The following is an 18322-nucleotide window of genomic DNA, read 5'->3' as shown; positions in this document are numbered from 1 at the left end:
CTCCTCTCCTACTTTCCCCCTTCTCTACTCTTACATATCCATGCTGCCCCCCTACTTCCATCGTTCTGGCACTTTTCCCATTATTCCAGAAATGTGAAGCTTGATTTTTCGCGGGATCGCGCCATTGTCGCGTGATTGTGCGTCCCGCTTCCGTCGATTCTGTCGCTTCTGCTCCAGACAGGGGCTTGAAGTGAGCTCTGCTTTAGGAGCTGTCCCTTATGAGGCCCATCCTTCTTCGAAGAAGGGTGGTCCTCATGGGAAGATGCCCAATGCAACTTCCCCACCCTTTGCCAGGGGCCTCTATGAATTTTCAGTTATGGTATTGCACCGGCCTGTGAAGCAGAGTTAGACTGTGGATGCGTAAGTAGCCCGTGATCTTATCCAACATATGTTGATATCGAGCGCTAACTCTAGTAATATATCCCTGGATGGGTATACAGATCATATAGATTTAGAAAACAGTGGGCCTCATGGGAAGATGCCCAGTACAACTTCCCCAGTATACAGATCATGCAGATTTAGAAAACAGTGGGCCTCACTGACACCCCATGGGCCCTCGACCGCATCAAGGCTCACCCTTCTGTACAACAAAAACGGATGGACCTCACTGACATCCTACAAGCCCTTGACCGCATCGAGGCTCGCCCTTCTGTACAACAAAGAAGGATGGGCGGGGTGTCGGTGAGTGCCACTGAAGTGACTATGGGAGTCGAGTATGATCCAATTTCTACGTGCTAATCGCCGCGCTAACACGCCAGTAGAGAGCCTGAAATTAGTGCCAGCGCAGTAAATGCCAGGTAGGCCCCCATGTGACCTCTCGCAAAAAATAATACTGATTTTGCTCTTTTCTAATCATTCGTTGAAAAGGAACAAGTCGAAGGTCATGCGACTGGTATATTCGGACAAGGAGACAAATCCGGAGGAGAAGATGGCACATCTGGAAAAAGATAGTATAGTCTGGAGCAGTTCTATACAGTATGACAAAAGAATATCCAACACAATTTTGGCCGGTACCTTGGCAATTGGGATCATATTGCAGGCACATACGCCGATCATAGGCGGTATCGCAAGGGTGGAGCAAATGTGAAGTCCAATTCAAAATAGGGCATTCTTGAAGTAATAGGACACAACATCTCACTCGAGGGGATGTCAGTTACCATGGGGAACCCCCAAACAAAGAAGAATGTAAGGGAATAGGGTGCTAGTGAGCCTACCAAAGGGTCCATCAAGCTTGTCTCTCTTGCTGCGAGGACGCTCGAATTTCTTTGACTGGGAAATCCAGCTTAGGCTGGCGCTCAAGAACGTTGATCTCATCGACCTGTGGCTTCCCGAACTAAGTGATATACACGCGAAACACACAGCGCGGCACAATTACTCGACACTCATACAGTCGTGGTTGATCAAGCCCGCTATCGGAGCTGGTAGTGAGAAGCTTCAGGAATTCCGAAGAAGAGATGGAGACGACCAACTAGGTCCCATAGGGTAACTCACGGATAACGGCAAGAGTGAATCCAGTCATTGTTGAGTCGGGGGGTAATGGATCTCTCCCGAACCAAAGTAATGTAGGGATTCAATACCCTGTTGGGACAAATCTCGGGGTCGGCTGATCGGATAGACGCGATATATCATTTTCTGGCCTAGTGGTTAGCACGTCGGCATGTGCTGTCGCGCAACTGCACAGTTATGGCAATACTGACACTGTCTAGTAACCCTTTCACCCCAAGCGTGGCATTGAAAACAACATCGATCTTCGAATTCGAACAAAGAAATGCATGGGTCATTTTAGAGGAATTTCGGACATTTTCGAGAGCGTGGACAGAGTCCGTATGATCCCCTTAACTCGAGTTGAGCGAGGTGGATATCCACTGCATAGTACTAACGCAATGCCAACAGGTTGTCGGACTTTTCGGATGACTTCCCCAATCGGACCAACCATAAGTGTCGACCGCAAATTTGGGGAGGGTCGGGTATAATTGCGACGGTGATTAGCGGCCATGATAAAGCTTCGCAAAAGCCTGGCAAGGCTTAGCTTAGGCGCTACCGCTGGCTAGCTTGTCAGAACGGCCAATTATCTTGCACAGTAACCCCCCTTCCTCCCTTCCAGGGACAGGCTGACTAGTCGGCTTTCTCATTGGCGAGGTTTCAGTATTGTTGCATTTCAGTGAACTCAGACCCTTCAGGTGCATTCCGTAGAGCGAATAGGACACCATATGTGATATCAGTTTCCGGCCGAAGGGCAACCGAGCGGAGTGGCAACCTGATGGATGTTGAAAATTTCTGCCAAGGAAGACAAGCTCATGGATATGGCACCCTCGCTTCACTTTCCGTAGAATCCTACGTAGTAAGGCTGAACTAGTGCGATCTTGCTCCCCGGCGGAAATGGACGGGCGCAACACTGTGATGCAATACTACCAAGATTATTGATGAAGGATCTTGATTCAAGGAACTCAGGAAATAGAAGATATTCGATATCAATAGAACTACATGTACAAAAGGTCCACTTGCCTTATTAGACCAGAGGCTACTACTAAAACACTATGTACATCGCTGTCACCCAAGATGGATGAAGGCAGTCACCATTGTTAACAGCGTAAGCAATGTCGATGCTGCGGCCATGCCAGATTGCCGCGCGGCGTTGGATTTGGATGAAGAAGTTGGACATGTAACGTTGGGGTACGCCGAACGCTCTCGAGGGTCACAGGCAAAGGCAGTGGCTTCTGCCCATATACTTGATGCCGCGGAAGCATTGACCGTCGTTGCGCACGGGTTGGTCGTCGGACTGGGTCTAAGGAAGCCACACACTTCCTCAGTATCCCCGGCAGAAGTCACGTTAAACGCAAAGGCTTCCATGGTGCCACACATGTCAGAAGATGTGGCTGCTTCGAGACTGGGTGTTTGCCCTGACTGGCTAACATTGAAGACAATGGCATTATTCAACGAGATGACTTTATTTGGGTTGTAAGTCAGAGAGCAATTTTGGCTTTCGGATTGAAGGCAATCTGGCCTTTCGGCCTGTGAGCAGTTGGTGACTTCCAGAGTCCAGACAAAAGTCCAAGAGCCGTCCGGGTAGGCGAGAGTGTTCACGAAGCTGGTGGCCAAATGAGGTCCAGAAGACGTAGAGTTCAACGTAAAGAGCTCGAATCCCCCGTCCGTTATTGAGCCCGGCGCAGACCAGTTGTTGCCTTCCCGCAGTCCCCAGTAGATGGTGGCTCCCAACGTGGAAGCCAGAGACGGATTCTGCAGCGCGAAAACGATGGGCATCAACGCCTGAGGAGTGTACGTTTCATTGCGTGGGAATATCAAGTCCACTTCGAATATGCCCGGAGAAATGTCTGGAGTGCCGTCGCCCATTGCAATTATCGAGTTTAGTACCAATACAGCCCAAGCAAGAAAGCGACGGCGGTTCATGTTGAAGGGAAGGGATGAAATGAAATGTGGGAGGGGAAAGAACCGAGTTATTGAGCAGCCCTGACTGTTGGCCGTCAAAAGGTTCAAGAGAGTCAAGCAAAAGAAGATAGCAAAAAAAAGGGACAGGAGTCAATGTAAATTTGCCAGGCGGCTAAACGGATGTCACGGCATAATGCTGCAGCTGTCTCCCTGAGCTAGCCTGATCCCTGCAGCCTGCGCCATTCTTGCCTAATCTAGGGTCTCCTATGTTGGACTCTAGTGGATTAGCGCGCATAGGGGTCCGATAGTAGCCGTCCATTATTATTTCATTATTTAGTTATCAAATCTCTTTCACTTTTTTTTCTTTTTATTATCAGTATATCGTAGCTCCACACGAGTACAAGGACCCTTGTCGCATCATGCGGACTATTTTAGAAGCCCTGTCTCGCCTACGGTAGGAGCCCAATAAAACACTGCCTCATCACTCAGAGGAGGCCAAACGCCGAGCGAGATTTGTTCGCATGTGCTGCATCGCGATAAGTCCTTAGCTGTTTTGATTCCTGGCGGAAATTAAGACAGTAGAACGACCACTGATAGGTTGTTCTGGCCGGGGCATGTTCTTTCGTCCCAAGGACTAGTTGTCAGCAGCAGGTATAAGATCTACCGTCACATCCCCTGTCCTTCTCGCGCTCATTAGGCGCACTGTGGCCAAATCATGTCTCTCTCTTTCCATTATTCGGCGCGGCCCAAGCCACGCAATACGTTCCTTACGTTCCTGCACTTCACTCTTTTTACCCTTTCTTTCTTCTTTCGCACCTCCGCCTCTATCAAAGTGCCTTTCCAGCTTCCCGCCAGTCCTGGGTATCAAGGTAGGTCAGTCACTTGTCCACCACGATCTGCCGCATCGGGCCCTAACCCTGCTAACTGGTCTAGCCTCATTGACGACGTCGTCCTGCATGAAGACTCTCACGCAGAGAGCAACCGAACCGGAAACTGGACTTCCCTAACTTGTACGGATCCGGCCATCCAAGATGCCCTGTGGATGCCGTGCGCTCAGCGCTGGGCGCAGCTAGACGCTTCCAGTGCTTGGTCCGATGCCATCAACGTCTGGAAGAGAATTGATAAGCCCAAAATGCAGCCTGCTGCAAAGGAATTCTCCCGGTCCATCATGAACACTTTCCATGTCGATGAGACGATGAATTGCGGGCTACCAGCTCCAAATGGCAACTGTTTCAACGCCAAAACATGCGGATCGTTCCACGACTTCGGAAAGGGCACCGGTGATTCGGGTGCTGCGGCAATGGTGATCTATAATTCTCTCACAGTGATAAACTCGGTAAGACTCGCAATTTCTGTCCTGAAAAAAAATCGAACGTGGCTGACAAGGCTCCTCACCCAGGCGTTCTCCCAATTCTACGCTGCCATCAACGCAGTTGCTGGAACATACATCGACACCCAGCTCCAGGACTTTGAGACCACCTTCGCAACGGTACCTTCGCCTCCCAGTGACACATGGCTAGAGGTCTTGGTCAACCTTTTAGGCCTTGGAATCACGGTGATAACTGCGCCATACTTTGAAGGAGGTAAGTTGCGATAGAAAATCCCCTGCCCGCCTTATTTGGACAACTAATCGATCGTTAACAGTCTTCACAAATCTACCGGCTCTTAGTATCTCTCTGGGAGCCTCTGGCGCCAACAACACTGCCAATATCACCAGCGCCATCGTGGCGTACGGAGCCTCAATTGCGAGCAATTCACTGTCGAAAGGGCCGTATGTATCATTGATTCGTATGAATTCCAGAGATAGCTAACCCATTCCATACAGAGGTAAATGGACACCAAAGTATCAAGATAGCTTCACCGCTACACTGGGGTCGGTAGTCTACGGCTGGTCTGCCACGGCCCAAGACCAACTGTGGAATTTGTTTAATGGATCAGATGCCTCCATCAGCCTTCTTAGTACCATGATTGCCAATGGTAACCTCATTGAGGGTGGGGGCGAGAGCCCATCGGTAGACTACCTAACAAACAACCAGATTAACGCCCAAATCGAGAGCTACATCAGCAAGGCCTTCTTCGGCTTCGCCATCCCATCCCTATGGTCTGTCTCCGGCACCGCTGCCTTCGTCGTCGACTCGGGCCATGACTGCAATGCGCAAAACCCATTATCCGACTACATGACTGCATCCACCCAAGAGTCCACTTATGCATGCTACGATAACAAGTTGTACTATCTGGTCCATCCCCACGGCAAGTGGAAAGGTTGTTCCAGTAAGGACAGTGGGTCGACATCAACGTGCTCTGACCAGACATATTTCACTGCGCCACCAGGACTGAGCTCACTCGGCTCAGGGTCTTGGGGGAACATCACTGTGTCTGATCTGATTATCGGGTCCGTTCGAACCTACGTCGCCAATGGCAATGCCAACGGAGGACCTGTCGCCAATCCCTTGGACAAAGATACTCTGAAAGATCTATCGAAACAAGACATCACCACTCCCGGCTATATTCGCCTCCCAGTGTGCAGCCCTCAGGTGGCCTGGTCCTCGTGGTCCACCCCGTCGCAGTCCAACTCTAGCGATCCGAACTACCCCTGTAACCCGTTGCAGGGCATCACCAAGTGCAGCGGCTACACCTACCAGGACGAGACCTCGTCCGCTTCCCCGAATGTGTCTGACTGTCAAACTATCGTAAAGAATATCCAGGCCACAAGCCGCAAGTGGACTACTGGTATCGGTCACCAACGCGACATTGCTAAGTCCGGGTCTTGCCATTTTGGTGTTCAGAATGTTGGCGTGACTGGTGATGTTACTTATCACACTGGCAGTCAGGATATTGTTACTATTATCAACGAGGCAATCTCCAAGTACGCCTCTGATGGTCTTGTTGGTGCGAAGGGGTACATGGAGTGTGGTGGCGATGCAGGTAATCAGAAGGTCGAGTGGGGTATATATTAGTAGGTATTTGCTCTTACATTTGGTGAATATAAATCGAGTCTCTTCCAACGGCCTATATGTATTGTACTTATAGTATAGTCTTTCGTGTTTCCCTACATCAATTCATTGCAAGAGGTACATATAATTCCTAGGGGAATCAGACTGTCGGTGCTTCTAATCAAAAGGATACTCATCCTTCCACTAACAACTATTCCGATACAATGATCCATGAACATCCACATGTGCTATTAAGCCCAAAGGGGAAAAAAATTGAATGGAAATATACATTTAGCGACACCCCACCTCATCTTTATCCTCCCCTACTAATTGGTAGTCTCCACCACATCCCCCAAAAGCGCAATTCCCAACTTGCTCCGGTCCAAAAATCCTTCCTCATCCGCCGCAATCTGCGCTGCCGCTTCAGGCGCCATCACCTTGGCAGAGAACGTCTGGAAGGCAGTCTGGTCCGCGAAAGTGAGTTCGGCGTAGGCATCAAAATCGAAATCTGTCTGCTGGCCGACAAGAACGGTGGCAGGTGTGAGGGCATTGCGGGTCGAGTTGTTGTTGTTGCCCTCCCCGGCTTGAGGTTGCTCAATTGTAGTGCGCGCAACGTACATACGCTTGTGGGAGAGGGGGAAGTCGTCGCCGGAGAGACGCTTAACTAGCCCAATGTGGGCTTCGTAGCGCTCCTTGAAGGTTTGGAGGTCGAGGCCCGGTTTGCGGTAGGCGTAGATGATGACCCGGACGGACATTTTGGGGTGGTTGTGGTAGTTTTAAATCACGAGGAAGGAACAGCGTCGATCTTGGGAGGCTGAGTTTTGATCGACTTGATTGGTTGTCGCAGAGATACCTTTAACTGGAACGAAATTGCGGTGGATTGAGGGGTAACTGAGGAAGCGTTGAGGAGTCGGGAGTAGTAAGAGATTATATAAGTTTTCTTTCACTCATTTATGGCTTTGTCTATCCTGAGAAGCTAGTTAGTTAATGAGTACTTAGTGCTTACTCGGTTGTAATTTGATGTCTCGTTGGCTGTCAACAGACCCACCCTGTTGGATTAGCCCAGCTACTCACAGAACTACTTCGTGCACTGCCTCAGAACACTACATCCAAAAGTTTTAGTGGGCAATAAGTCCTGTATAATTGAATTAACATTGCATGCTCCTGAATTACTATAGCATTCTCTACCTTATGTCTTGGTCTGCGACAGTGTGGTGGTCCGTGGCAACCGAACCGGTCCGAACCTAACAGGGTGGATACTATCGAGCGCACCCGTGCTGCCTGTCCCCAGTGTTGAAGTCTCACGGTCAGTTCGCCCTGTTCACGCAGCAGAAGCATGGGAAATTTGTATGCACTATTCCGTGACTTACCTTCCCTGATCGGTCTACAAGAAAATGTGCTAACATCCCGGTGCCAACGATTGACTTCCATCCTCGCGTGTCAGGAAGCCCTTGATGGGGCTGCCAATCGTAATAATCGATCAGACTGGTACGCTAACATCCGATATGATGAGGACCCAGACCTAAAATCATGCAATCGCGCGACAGAGATTCACGGTTGAAACCCTGGGCTCTCTCAACCACGCGGTGTGGGCCATCCGGATTGCTGCGCCTTTATGGTTCGCTTTTGGCGCGTCAAGGACTGAAACCGGACGATGTTCTACGATCAGTGTATAGGACAACGATTGATTTCGGAAATCGCCAAGCAACCTGGTATTGCTGTCTACTTTGTGCACGAATTATCAAGCGGAATTCACTCGGGAGACTAACTGGGTAGAGAAGCAACTGCTGAGCGGCAATGCCGTATTTGGTTGGAGGTATGAATCCCAATCCTGCAAACTTCCATATAGGATCTCTGAAGGGGTCCAACATCAATGCAAACACGGGAGAACATCACGTTCGGGGAAAAAAAACAAAAGATAGAAAATAAAATAAAAAACAAAGACAAACATACAACAGAAGGGATTCGCTGGTGGTCACCCACCCAACTACTAACCTCCCGGCGTGTGGCTTAAGTACGGCTGAGCGGACGGGAAGCCCTGTTTTCCACACCCTGTGGTCGTATGTACCTGCATGATCTTCCAAGTCATTCTTATAGTGCGATTTATAATATATTCGTTCGTTGATTGGATGAAAACATCCATTCCTGGTGAGGTAGGGTGGCCGGGCATCTATAGAACAGCTATCCTAATCATCCATGTCTTCCATTACTCCTCACACAGAGAAGGTAGAAACACCACAATAGATGGGACGTCGCACCTCAGTCCCTTCACTGATACAAAGGGCTTACCAACTAAAGGGTGAAGAGCTCTATGTTAGCTGTACGAGCTTTTTTTTATTTTTCTACTTTGAGCTGGAATTCTTGGTCTGCTCAAGACCCGGCCTTATATATGCAGCTGACCACAAATAACTAGGCAAAGGACAAGCTCTACATCATATATTTTTCATGAAATATCATCGCTAAAGGATGAAACAGCACTTAAAGTTTAGAATTATCATGGTTGAGGTTGGTCGACAGCTTAAGGCGAACATACACCCGAGCTAGATCGAACATCAATTGCGACGAAACCTAAACCCCCTTAAGTCAGACCTTCTGCAACTTAGCGGTAAATGTAATACCGGCGGACGTGCATGCTTGTCTCAAAGGATCCAATGGCTTGTTCTCTACATCTTCAACTTTGATTATGAGTTCTTCAAGCCGAGGAAACAAGTCCCGCCGCTGCACCACATTCAGCAGCTCAGACAGAAGACTACCAAAGTCCTCATCGACAACGTGCCTAATCTTCAGACGCTGGATCGAGGCAGGAAGTATTATAAGGAGACGCGTGTGGCGCCTTACCATCCTACCCCGTGAGGCCAATGGGAGCAGATGGGCATGTCGGATGTCAAGATCCTGGAGGTAGGTGAATTCCTGCAAAGAGCCTAATGGTCCATCCTCATCGACCAGATCACCTGCCAGGCCTGTCAAAGTCTGCGTCGCACCAAGATGAAGCGTCTTCAGTGTCGATCTGGAACGAAGGAGGTGCCGACGGAATTGCGGAGCACGAAATCGATATTCTTCCGAGGTTTCATCATCCGGTTGGAAGTCTAGCTTGATTGACAGGTGTTCCAGCTGCGTACACGCATCCAGCCAGTCAAACAAGCCGTGAGTCCAATAGGCTTCCTTAACAATAATCCTACGGACGGGGCGAGCGGAGCGGGCTGTCACAACTGGAGTGTTCTCTGAAGGGTCCGACTCGCCGATTGCTTGACACTCGATGGTTTCAACAGCCGGAAAGAAGAAGAAGGGATCAACAAAGTTGGAATCAATCCATGTGCCTCCCCACTGAGGATACATGATAATTTTCTTGAGGCATGGAAATGGAGGATCTTCATGGAAAGGCCGCTGACGTCGCGCGGCTTTGCGCAAGATATCGATCACAAGGCCGTACGTACCGTCGTGCCCGAACTCGAGCGTTTCCAGGTGATGCAGGCGCACAAGTAGTAGTCCGAACCAAGCCTCTTTATTCGGCATCAATAGGTATTCTTTCCATTTGGCTCGTAATTTTCCTTCCTTGGGTTCGAAAATGGTGTCTAGTGCATGGTCGACAAAGTTGAGGACGTTCTCCTCATTGAATCCTTCCACTTCTTGATCTTCCTCTGTATAGTACCAACAAACTTCGAAGGAGCGCACGTGGTGGGCAAGTTCCGGGTTAAACCAGACCTTCATTATTGCAGAGATTGTCTCGATGGAGAATGAGTCGAACGATAGCTGGGAAGTGATCAACGGTTCAAGCGCGTTGGAGAACCCAGGCTGCAGCAGCCGCATGACTTCCATTTCCATCGGTGGATAGTCGGCCATGACGTTGAATATGAGCTGTTCTCGTGACATCTCCATAATCGAGAATATGACTTATGGTGATGGGTGAATTGACTCTAAGATGATAATCAGGATTTGGGCGTGGCGTAGTACTACCTTTATAGTGAGTCGATATCCCTCTAGTATGGCCAGCCAGCTACAACATTCGTTTATATCCCTCTAGTATGGATGACTATGTACATTTTTGCGGCCAGGCAGCTACGGCCTGAAGCCTAAACCCCACTCACCCCCTTGCTTGCAGATACATGCTTGCCCCGATGCCAAGGAAGGTATAGGTAAACATATCTTAACAACGATCAGACTATCAGACCAGAAAATAAGTCTGTAGCATATTAGACAGTACTATTACTTTATAATACCATGCAGTGACGAGATTCAGGCAAAATATACTATTTCATGACTACTGATCTGGCGCCATCAGGGTAATCCTGTTTTGACAAGCGCCCGGCACCGCCAAAGCACGCAGTGTTCAGGATAAACTATGCATACCATCTTCCGCAGGCAGCACTTCATTCGAGGGTGCCTAGCCCCATAAATCTCTCTAGATTTTGCATACACCCAAGGCTGGATTGCGGCTGATACCGGATGCTACAGCTGTGTGTCTCAGAATAGACATGGTAGTGCTTGCGGGAACTTAGCCATTACCAAGCCACAGAATATTTGAACGCTACGAGACTATGTTCTACGAAAGAGCTTGTCTTAGCTTCTTCCTCCTTTCGGAGGAATACTGGACCCCAGCACCACGGTAAGGTGCAAGCTCATCGCTGGGGGACTCCGCGCAAGGCGGAGCCAAGAGGCAGTCAGCACAAATTGCAGGATAGTAAAAATGGGCCTTACTTACCACCAATGGTGGGGCTGGGTGAGTGATTCAATGCTTCTCAAAGCGAGGTCATCAATCCCAGCCTTCCACCCCACCCTCTATCAGTCCCCTTTCCCCTCCAACATGTCAACGTTGGCCCGCGCACGGTGGACCACTCTCCGTGCCTCCTGAAGGGCCTCGTATCCTTTCCCGGGCTTTCCAATCAATTATACGGGATCCTCGTAGATTTCTCGATACGGACGGCCACTGTAGGGCTGGTGCGGGGGCAGGCTTTCCATCGGTACGTTCATCGGATTCCGATGATCAGAGGAACGTGACACACTATGCTTCGTCCGCGATCTGCCAGGAACAGAACGAAGGGTGACCGGAATCCTCACGTTGATTGTCTGGAAAGTCGCGTCAATGCGTTCGTGGCAAACCTGGCGCCAGGTTTGGGTTCCATGAAGCTTTGGGAGTTGCTATGGAAGTCCAGAATTCGCTGCCAGGTACTATAGCAGTGGAACAGATTCTTTGGTAGGGCCTCGGGGAGCTTTTGCTTGGCTTGCTCGATTTCTCTGATTGTCAGAGCTCGAGGCAGCTGCATCCCCTCTCCCTGTGTGACAAATGATGTTCCGCGTGCTATAGACCAGGATTGCCAGCCTCGCCATGTCAAGGGCAATAGCCATGCCCTGCTCGCTGAGGTGCCCCAATAGGCAGGTCCATAGCAGACCCGCCTAGGATCCAAAGGGGTCACCACCAAGGATAGAGGTTGGGTGGAGAGTGGCCACCGTGCGCTCCGTTGTCAAAGGGGGGTTGAGCGAGCCCTCGTCGGCCGACATCTCCCTAATAGAATGTCAGATGAGGCCGCATGGTTATTAGCCAGACTTACGGTGATGTGGCATATCGGTGGAGAGGAGTTCTAAAAGGAAGTATAAGTTTGGTATCAAGTTGCGTGCAAGCGAAGAACGTGGTGAGAACCTGAGAGAGAAGACTCAGAATAAGGGAACGTAAAGCCACATTTTGAAAACATTATATCCACAGCAGGCTGCTCATCCAAGTGGTGAGTTAAGAAGAGAAGAATAGGGGAGGATGGGGAGGGGAAACGTTCTGTGTGGTTGCTTAGAATGGCAGACAGACCGTGGTATGTTCCCACATGGAAAGTGCGAAAGGAAAGGCTGGACCTTCCAAACCACACACTTTTTGCCCCTACCATGATTTTCTTTCCTCATAGTAGTACATACTCTCAAGCAATACATCTACTGGTAGATTGTAAATTATGCTTTTAAATTGCTCCCCTTGTTATCGAGTATCTAGGACAGCCCACGGAGAAACACGGGTTGGCAATGCGGTCTAAATCACGAATAGTATCTCATTTCACTATGATTATTACCGCATTTCAGGATCAGAAAAATCAACCTCAAGAACTCTATCAATATTCCAATACTTTCCATAGTAAGGACCATCCATCAGCTCGCAGTCTTGATCACACCCGGTCCGATATCCTATCCGTCGGCAGTCGGTACACCAGTCCTGTTCAAAGCTGGGGTAACGCCATGCAGAAGGACCATTCCAGTTTCGCTCCAAATAGTTCTCAATGTTGGTTTGGTATTCCCGATCTGCCCTCTCGCTATCCCAGATGTCATTTCTTTCGGGACTGTCCATGATCGTTTGGGTCTGAGTATCAATACTCTCCTGATCATGGGGATCGAGGCCTTCAGGGAAACATGAAAGCCATTCTTCCCATGAATCCCTGTCTAATATGGCGCAAGAAATTTCGTACATGTTATAGAACGCACACATACGGAGGCTATGACTGTTCAGAACGGGATCGTGAAGCTTTACTGAGCCTGGGTACTGTCGAATGTCTAACAAGCTACGTTCGAGTCTGTATGACGAGTCGACGGTTATTGCCAGAGGCCAGTGGGCGACTCGATCAAGGCGAAGCATTGCTGCGGTGTTACCAAGCAGAGTGTCCAGGCGTGTTTCTAGGAAAAAGTCGGTATCTCGAATCAGGCCGTCGATATTATCAAAGTCTCGGACAATATCCCGGTACTGCCCATTTTGACTCAGAGGGCCATCGTTATAGTTCCGGTAACCATTGTTCAGGATGAAGTCACGACCGTAGTTTATCAGGCCCCAGTCAGTGATACGGTCCATGCGCCGAGTATCTGGAATCACCCGGAAGGCACCAACATTGGATAAGCGACAGAAGGGCAGGAAAACAATGTGATGATCAGGACGACATTTGTTTGGATAAGGGATGCTCTCCACCACGTGACCTTCCTCTTGCCAGTCGCGACCTTGATGCTTTCGCAATCGAATAACTATGGAAGCAACAACACGGTTTTGAAGAATATACACCAAGTATTGAACCTTTTGCCAGAGCAGGGCTATTTGGCCGGGGTTGCGTGGGTCGGGTGCGTAGATGTGAATTACCAGGTTCACCTTGTGGTATGGTATACATGAGAATCGAGCCTGGGCAATCCAGGAATGATTGGGTATGGTCCATCGCAATCGCAATCGTTTGCAGTCAACCTCGATCCAGGGGTAGTTGAACACTGGAGTTAGATGTATGTTGAGTGTGTCATAGAGGCGATCGGTTATTTCTCTGTAGATTGCTTGCGAGCAGCGAAGGATTTTCAAGGGTGAATACTTTATCTTAAACAGTTTCTCGTAGATCTCCAGTCGGATTTCGTAGGGCAGCTTGCCCAACTGTCCCAACGGAGATCTCTCCAATTCAAAGGTATGGGTATATAATGTTCAGTAGCTGATCTGGTTGCCTGCTTCGGTGAAGAGTACAGTGTACAAGTCGTAAATTGCTTTGTGGGTCGATAGATGGCTAGCTTGGTGTAGTTGATGGGTGTGTGTGATGGGAAAGAACAGAGACGGGAATGGAGTGGTGAGAACGGGTAGTAAATCAAGCGATCATTGAATCATCCCGATCACTACTTAGTTATATACCACTCATCATGAGGTAACTATTTCGGCATGCTATATTAATTTTACCATGGGGAATATGCTGCCGACTATTATCCTTATGGAATCCTGTATGAGAGTACTCTTTTTCACTTCGTAGTTCCCTTCGACCCATGCGATGAAGAACTATAGGGTTTAATTGGATTGAGCAGTGGTCTGATATTGGATAGACTCTAGAGTTCTAAATGTACTTTCTACTTCGCTCTATTCCAACACAAGATTTGGCAGATAATTGCAAAGTATCTGTGCGTTGCTGTTTATCAATAGGTGCATGTCAAGGGACGGCAAGCAAGGCCAACGGGGGCATGATCTAGTCTGGCGCACAATCTATCTTTTATGGCTACTAAGTAATTAAAAGCACTTTTTTATACAAACTCAGTGTTGATTCGAGGTCAAGCGATCGGGGGAATGGGCTGCGTTTCAGCCTTGCAGCGGTCCTCATATAACCCTCGTACCTCTTTTTCCTTCCAACATCGCCAGACTGGGAAATCTGTCAAGCAGCGGTCACGGCACATCCAACATTGATAAATGCTCAAGATAATTATCTGTCAGTGATACCTCCTTATAAGCCATTATTACTTCCTGGTTCTACATGCCGGCACAGCAGTTTCCCTAGTTGTACCCCAAACCCGTCATGCGTAAGCGCTAAGCCCCCTTGAACACAGCCACCTCCGGCTCGGTCGCATTTCGTCGCATCCTGATTATAATACACCATCCTTCCTGTGACTGCATCTCATCAACACATACGAGCTCGAGTTAATTGTCTCGGTTGTTCACGATGAGCTTCGGCTTTGGTGTCGGTGATTTCCTTGCTACTTTGCAACTCGCCGATGACTTGAAAAAGCGGTTCGCCCAGGCGCCGAGTGGGTTCAAAGCTATCTCTGGAGAGTAAGAAGCCGCATGTTATCTTCTCAAGCAGTGCTCACCATCATCAATAGTGTAAAAAGCCTATGGGCTCTTCTTCATGACCTCAATGATGTTCCTGCGGAAGGGCTCAGTACGACCCAGAAAATGGAACTGGATATAATCGTCCAGCGAGGCCGTGAAGTCCTGTTGGAGATCGAACACAAGTTGAGCAAATACAATGTGCTTGCTTTTGCAAGTTCGGACTGGAAGACAAAGGCTGTCCGAGCATGGAGTCGAGTGAAATGGGACCCTGCAGAAGTGGGCAGCATGCGAAGCCGCATCACTTACTGTCTCTCGCTGTGGAATTTGGTAATGGGCAAAATCAATCAGTATGAGCAATATCTCCTTTTGGTTTCCCTACTGCTGCGATCGAACATTAAATCCGATTTGCTTCGGGGAGATCATCGCTGATGGTGATCCGACAGAGATCTCACCTTGGGGATCGGAGCAGACATTCAATCCATGAAAGGCCACCACGACATGCAGCAGCGCAATGAAACGCTTGCATGGATATGTCCTATTGACGCCTCGGAGCGACATCACAAAATCATCAGCTCTCGACACGAGGAAACGGGTAAATGGTTTCTGGAAAGTGAAGAGCTCCGTTCTTGGATCTCTGATGAGAAGAGCAAGGCACTTCTATGCACCGGGGCTCCTGGTGCAGGCAAGACGGTACTTTCTTCGATCGCAGTCGACCACCTTCAGCGGGAATTTTCCCTAAATAGCAGTTTCGCAGTTGCTTATCATTATTTCCACTATCAGGAACGGATTGAGTATTCTGAGCTTCTTTCAAGCCTCCTGAGACAGTTACTCCAGGGAAATCAAAGCTTGTATGAGAGTATCACAAAAAGACGCTACCTCCTCCCGCCCAGGTCCACCCGTCTGGCCAAAGAAGATATCGAAAAGATATTCAGTGTGGCGGTGTCTGAATGCAGTGAGGTGCTGCTAGTCGTTGATGCACTGGATGAGTGTAACGACGTATACGTGAGGCGTCAATTCCTCGCTTGGGCTAGGAAACTCCTTGACATTGGCGGTTGCACGAAGGTTAAGCTCCTTGCGACTGCCCGACCGGGCGATTATTTCGGTCATCTAATATCTCGAGCTGATACTCTGGAGATCCAAGCCAGTGAAGGCGACATGGAAAGTTTTCTCGACGGAAACCTTGACTATCTTCCGCGTTTCCTTCGAAGGAAGCCTGAGCTTTGGGCGTACGTTAGAAGACAGATTCTCGACTCGGCTGATGGAATGTGAGTGACACAGTTCCGAAATATCAGAAAGTTACTGACGCGTCTAGATTCTTGCTTGCGCGTCTCTATTACAACTTGATCCTGGATGAGAAGAATGAGAAAAGAGTCCGGGCACTGGGTGGTCAGTTCCAGTCAGGATCAGGGGCTTATGACCATGCGTATAACGAGACATTGAAGAGGATTAACCTGCAAAGCTCCTTCTCTCAGGACCTTGCCAAAAGAGTGCTCGGGTGGCTCACGTTCTCTGCACGACCACTTAGCGCTCTAGAGCTACAACATGCTGTTGCGGTTGAAATTGGTGAGCCCGAATTTGACGGAATGAATGTCACAGATGTTGAGGAAATTGCTTCTGTCTGCTGCGGATTGGTCACGGTTGACGAAAACAACAACACGGTGAAGCTCGTGCATCTTACTGCCCAGGAATACTTGGAGCGGACGCGGGAGGCTTGGTTTCCTACCGTCCATGAATACCTCACAAACACCTGCCTCACATACGTGTCCTTCGATGTCTTTGAGCAGCAAGTCTTATTAAAAAGTGGCCGTCAAGAGCATCGACAAGAGTACCCGCTTTATCGATATTCTGCTCAAGAGCTAGGGACACATCTCCACCAAAGCTTGGGCAACGATACGCTTCTTGCTTCATTTATCAAGAATGATGCCAAAGTTACACGGTGTATGCGAGAGATGTTCGGCCTGTCGGAGACTCCTTACAGTTTTTCTGGGATCCATCTCGCGTCAGTCTTCGGCCTAGATCAGTGCATGGAAGAACTTGTCGGAGTCGACAGCAACTCATTAAATGCTCAGGACTACCTTGGCCGTACACCTCTCACCTGGGCAGCAGGATTTGGTAATAAGTCAGTTGTTGAGTTTCTACTCAATCATGGAGCTATTGTCGATTCTGCTACATCCGAAAACTTCACACCTCTTTTCTACGCCGCAGCCTATGGTTACAATGAAGTAGCCAGTCTGCTGATTGACCGAGGTGCGAATGTTCATTATGAGAATGCGAACAAGGAAACTCCTATATTCTTTGCAGCAAAGAGCGGCGCTGGAATTCAACGGGGTCCTATATCGACTGTCAGCATGGGCGATCATGCACTCGTCATGAAAGTTCTACGAGATGCAGGAGCCAATATCAATCAAGAGAACAAGCAATGGGAAACCCCCTTGTTCACAGCAGCGGCAAATGGCAACCTGCGTGCTGTTGAACTGTTACTCGATTGGGGCGCCAGAATACACAGCACCGATAGATGGAAACACCATTTAGCAGACCCACTGACAGCTGCCGCACAAAAGGGTCATGTCGATATAACCAGGCTTCTTATTGCAAAAGGTGCAGGCTCTCCCAGATTGATGAGGGACACAGACGTCTCCGCATCTTTCTGGGGACTATCTTGTTTGACAAAGGCTGGTTTGGAGAGAGATAATTATGCGATCGAGTCAATTCTGAAAGAATCCAATAGCCCCAGCTTCCTAGACGAGTTCCACCGTCTGCCATTACACTGGGCAGCATCGCGAGGCGACATTACCCTTGTGCAGCGCATCTTAAAGACCGGATGTGACCCCAACCCAAAAGATATATTCGGCCGAACACCCCTATTCGCAGCCATTTGCATGGGCCAGGTCAAAGTGGTCAAAATTCTGCTTGACCACCCCAGCATTGAAACTCATATCGAAGACAGGTTGGGATTTTCTCCGCTGCAGGAGTCATATCGAAGACAAGTATCCCTTAGCGATGTCAAATACAACCCTTTCTACATGCCAGGCATAACCGATGCAAAGCCCTGGGGAGAGATTACCGACCTTCTCAAAGCCAAAATTGGTCAACGTGAGGATGATCTAGTCCATATAAACACCCTCCCTTTTGCCCGCTATATGCTACCGCAGGCGCCATTTTACGAGCATTGCGATGTTTGTTTGGATACAGAGACCTTGAGGAAGAGTGCACAATGCAGGGACTGTCCGATGATCGCAGGAAAAGATGGGTCGTCGAAAAATACTGTGATTTACTGTCGGAGCTGCATTCAGAGTGCACTTTGCTGTCCACTTTGTAGCCGACCGTTTGATGGGACGGGTACATAGCAATAGGGGGTATACGTAGATTTGTCTTCTGTTGATTTACCAATTTTATCTACTGAAATTAGTCGGCATACGTTATTACAGGAGGGGCTTATGGGTGTATGTTAGGCATCTAGGAAGGGGGGGGGGGAAGAAAA

The 18322-nt window shown here is 49.0% G+C and overlaps 6 protein-coding genes across 6 annotated transcripts; 2 read left to right on the top strand and 4 right to left on the bottom strand.

Annotated features, from left to right (window-relative positions):
- Window positions 1-2550: 2550 nt before the first annotated feature.
- AKAW2_61011S (uncharacterized protein) lies at window positions 2551-3408 on the bottom strand (the record flags this gene model as incomplete). Its single annotated transcript, XM_041693199.1, has 1 exon — window positions 2551-3408. One exon carries the CDS (start codon window positions 3406-3408, stop codon window positions 2551-2553), a length of 858 nt encoding a protein of 285 aa, XP_041546509.1.
- A 694-nt stretch (window positions 3409-4102) lies between these two features.
- Window positions 4103-6344, top strand: AKAW2_61010A (uncharacterized protein; the record flags this gene model as incomplete). The annotated part of the gene is made up of 5 exons (XM_041693198.1): window positions 4103-4260; window positions 4321-4723; window positions 4787-4970; window positions 5032-5158; window positions 5213-6344. 5 exons carry the CDS (start codon window positions 4103-4105, stop codon window positions 6342-6344), a joined length of 2004 nt encoding a protein of 667 aa, XP_041546508.1.
- A 302-nt stretch (window positions 6345-6646) lies between these two features.
- On the bottom strand, window positions 6647-7075 carry AKAW2_61009S (EthD domain-containing protein; the record flags this gene model as incomplete). The annotated part of the gene is made up of 1 exon (XM_041693197.1): window positions 6647-7075. The coding sequence occupies one exon, from the start codon at window positions 7073-7075 to the stop codon at window positions 6647-6649; it is 429 nt and encodes a 142-aa protein (XP_041546507.1).
- A 1828-nt stretch (window positions 7076-8903) lies between these two features.
- On the bottom strand, window positions 8904-10196 carry AKAW2_61008S (uncharacterized protein; the record flags this gene model as incomplete). Its single annotated transcript, XM_041693196.1, has 1 exon — window positions 8904-10196. One exon carries the CDS (start codon window positions 10194-10196, stop codon window positions 8904-8906), a length of 1293 nt encoding a protein of 430 aa, XP_041546506.1.
- A 2167-nt stretch (window positions 10197-12363) lies between these two features.
- AKAW2_61007S (uncharacterized protein) lies at window positions 12364-13134 on the bottom strand (the record flags this gene model as incomplete). Its single annotated transcript, XM_041693195.1, has 1 exon — window positions 12364-13134. The coding sequence occupies one exon, from the start codon at window positions 13132-13134 to the stop codon at window positions 12364-12366; it is 771 nt and encodes a 256-aa protein (XP_041546505.1).
- Window positions 13135-14731: 1597 nt separating this feature from the next.
- AKAW2_61006A (uncharacterized protein) lies at window positions 14732-18188 on the top strand (the record flags this gene model as incomplete). The annotated part of the gene is made up of 4 exons (XM_041693194.1): window positions 14732-14841; window positions 14892-15188; window positions 15285-16106; window positions 16154-18188. The coding sequence occupies 4 exons, from the start codon at window positions 14732-14734 to the stop codon at window positions 18186-18188; spliced, it is 3264 nt and encodes a 1087-aa protein (XP_041546504.1).
- Between the last annotated feature and the right edge of the window lie 134 nt (window positions 18189-18322).

This window comes from Aspergillus luchuensis, chromosome 6 (assembly GCF_016861625.1).
Source record: "Aspergillus luchuensis IFO 4308 DNA, chromosome 6, nearly complete sequence".
NCBI lineage: Eukaryota > Fungi > Ascomycota > Eurotiomycetes > Eurotiales > Aspergillaceae > Aspergillus > Aspergillus luchuensis.
Note: the sequence above shows the minus strand (reverse complement) of the source record. Positions and strands in the feature narration are given on the sequence as shown.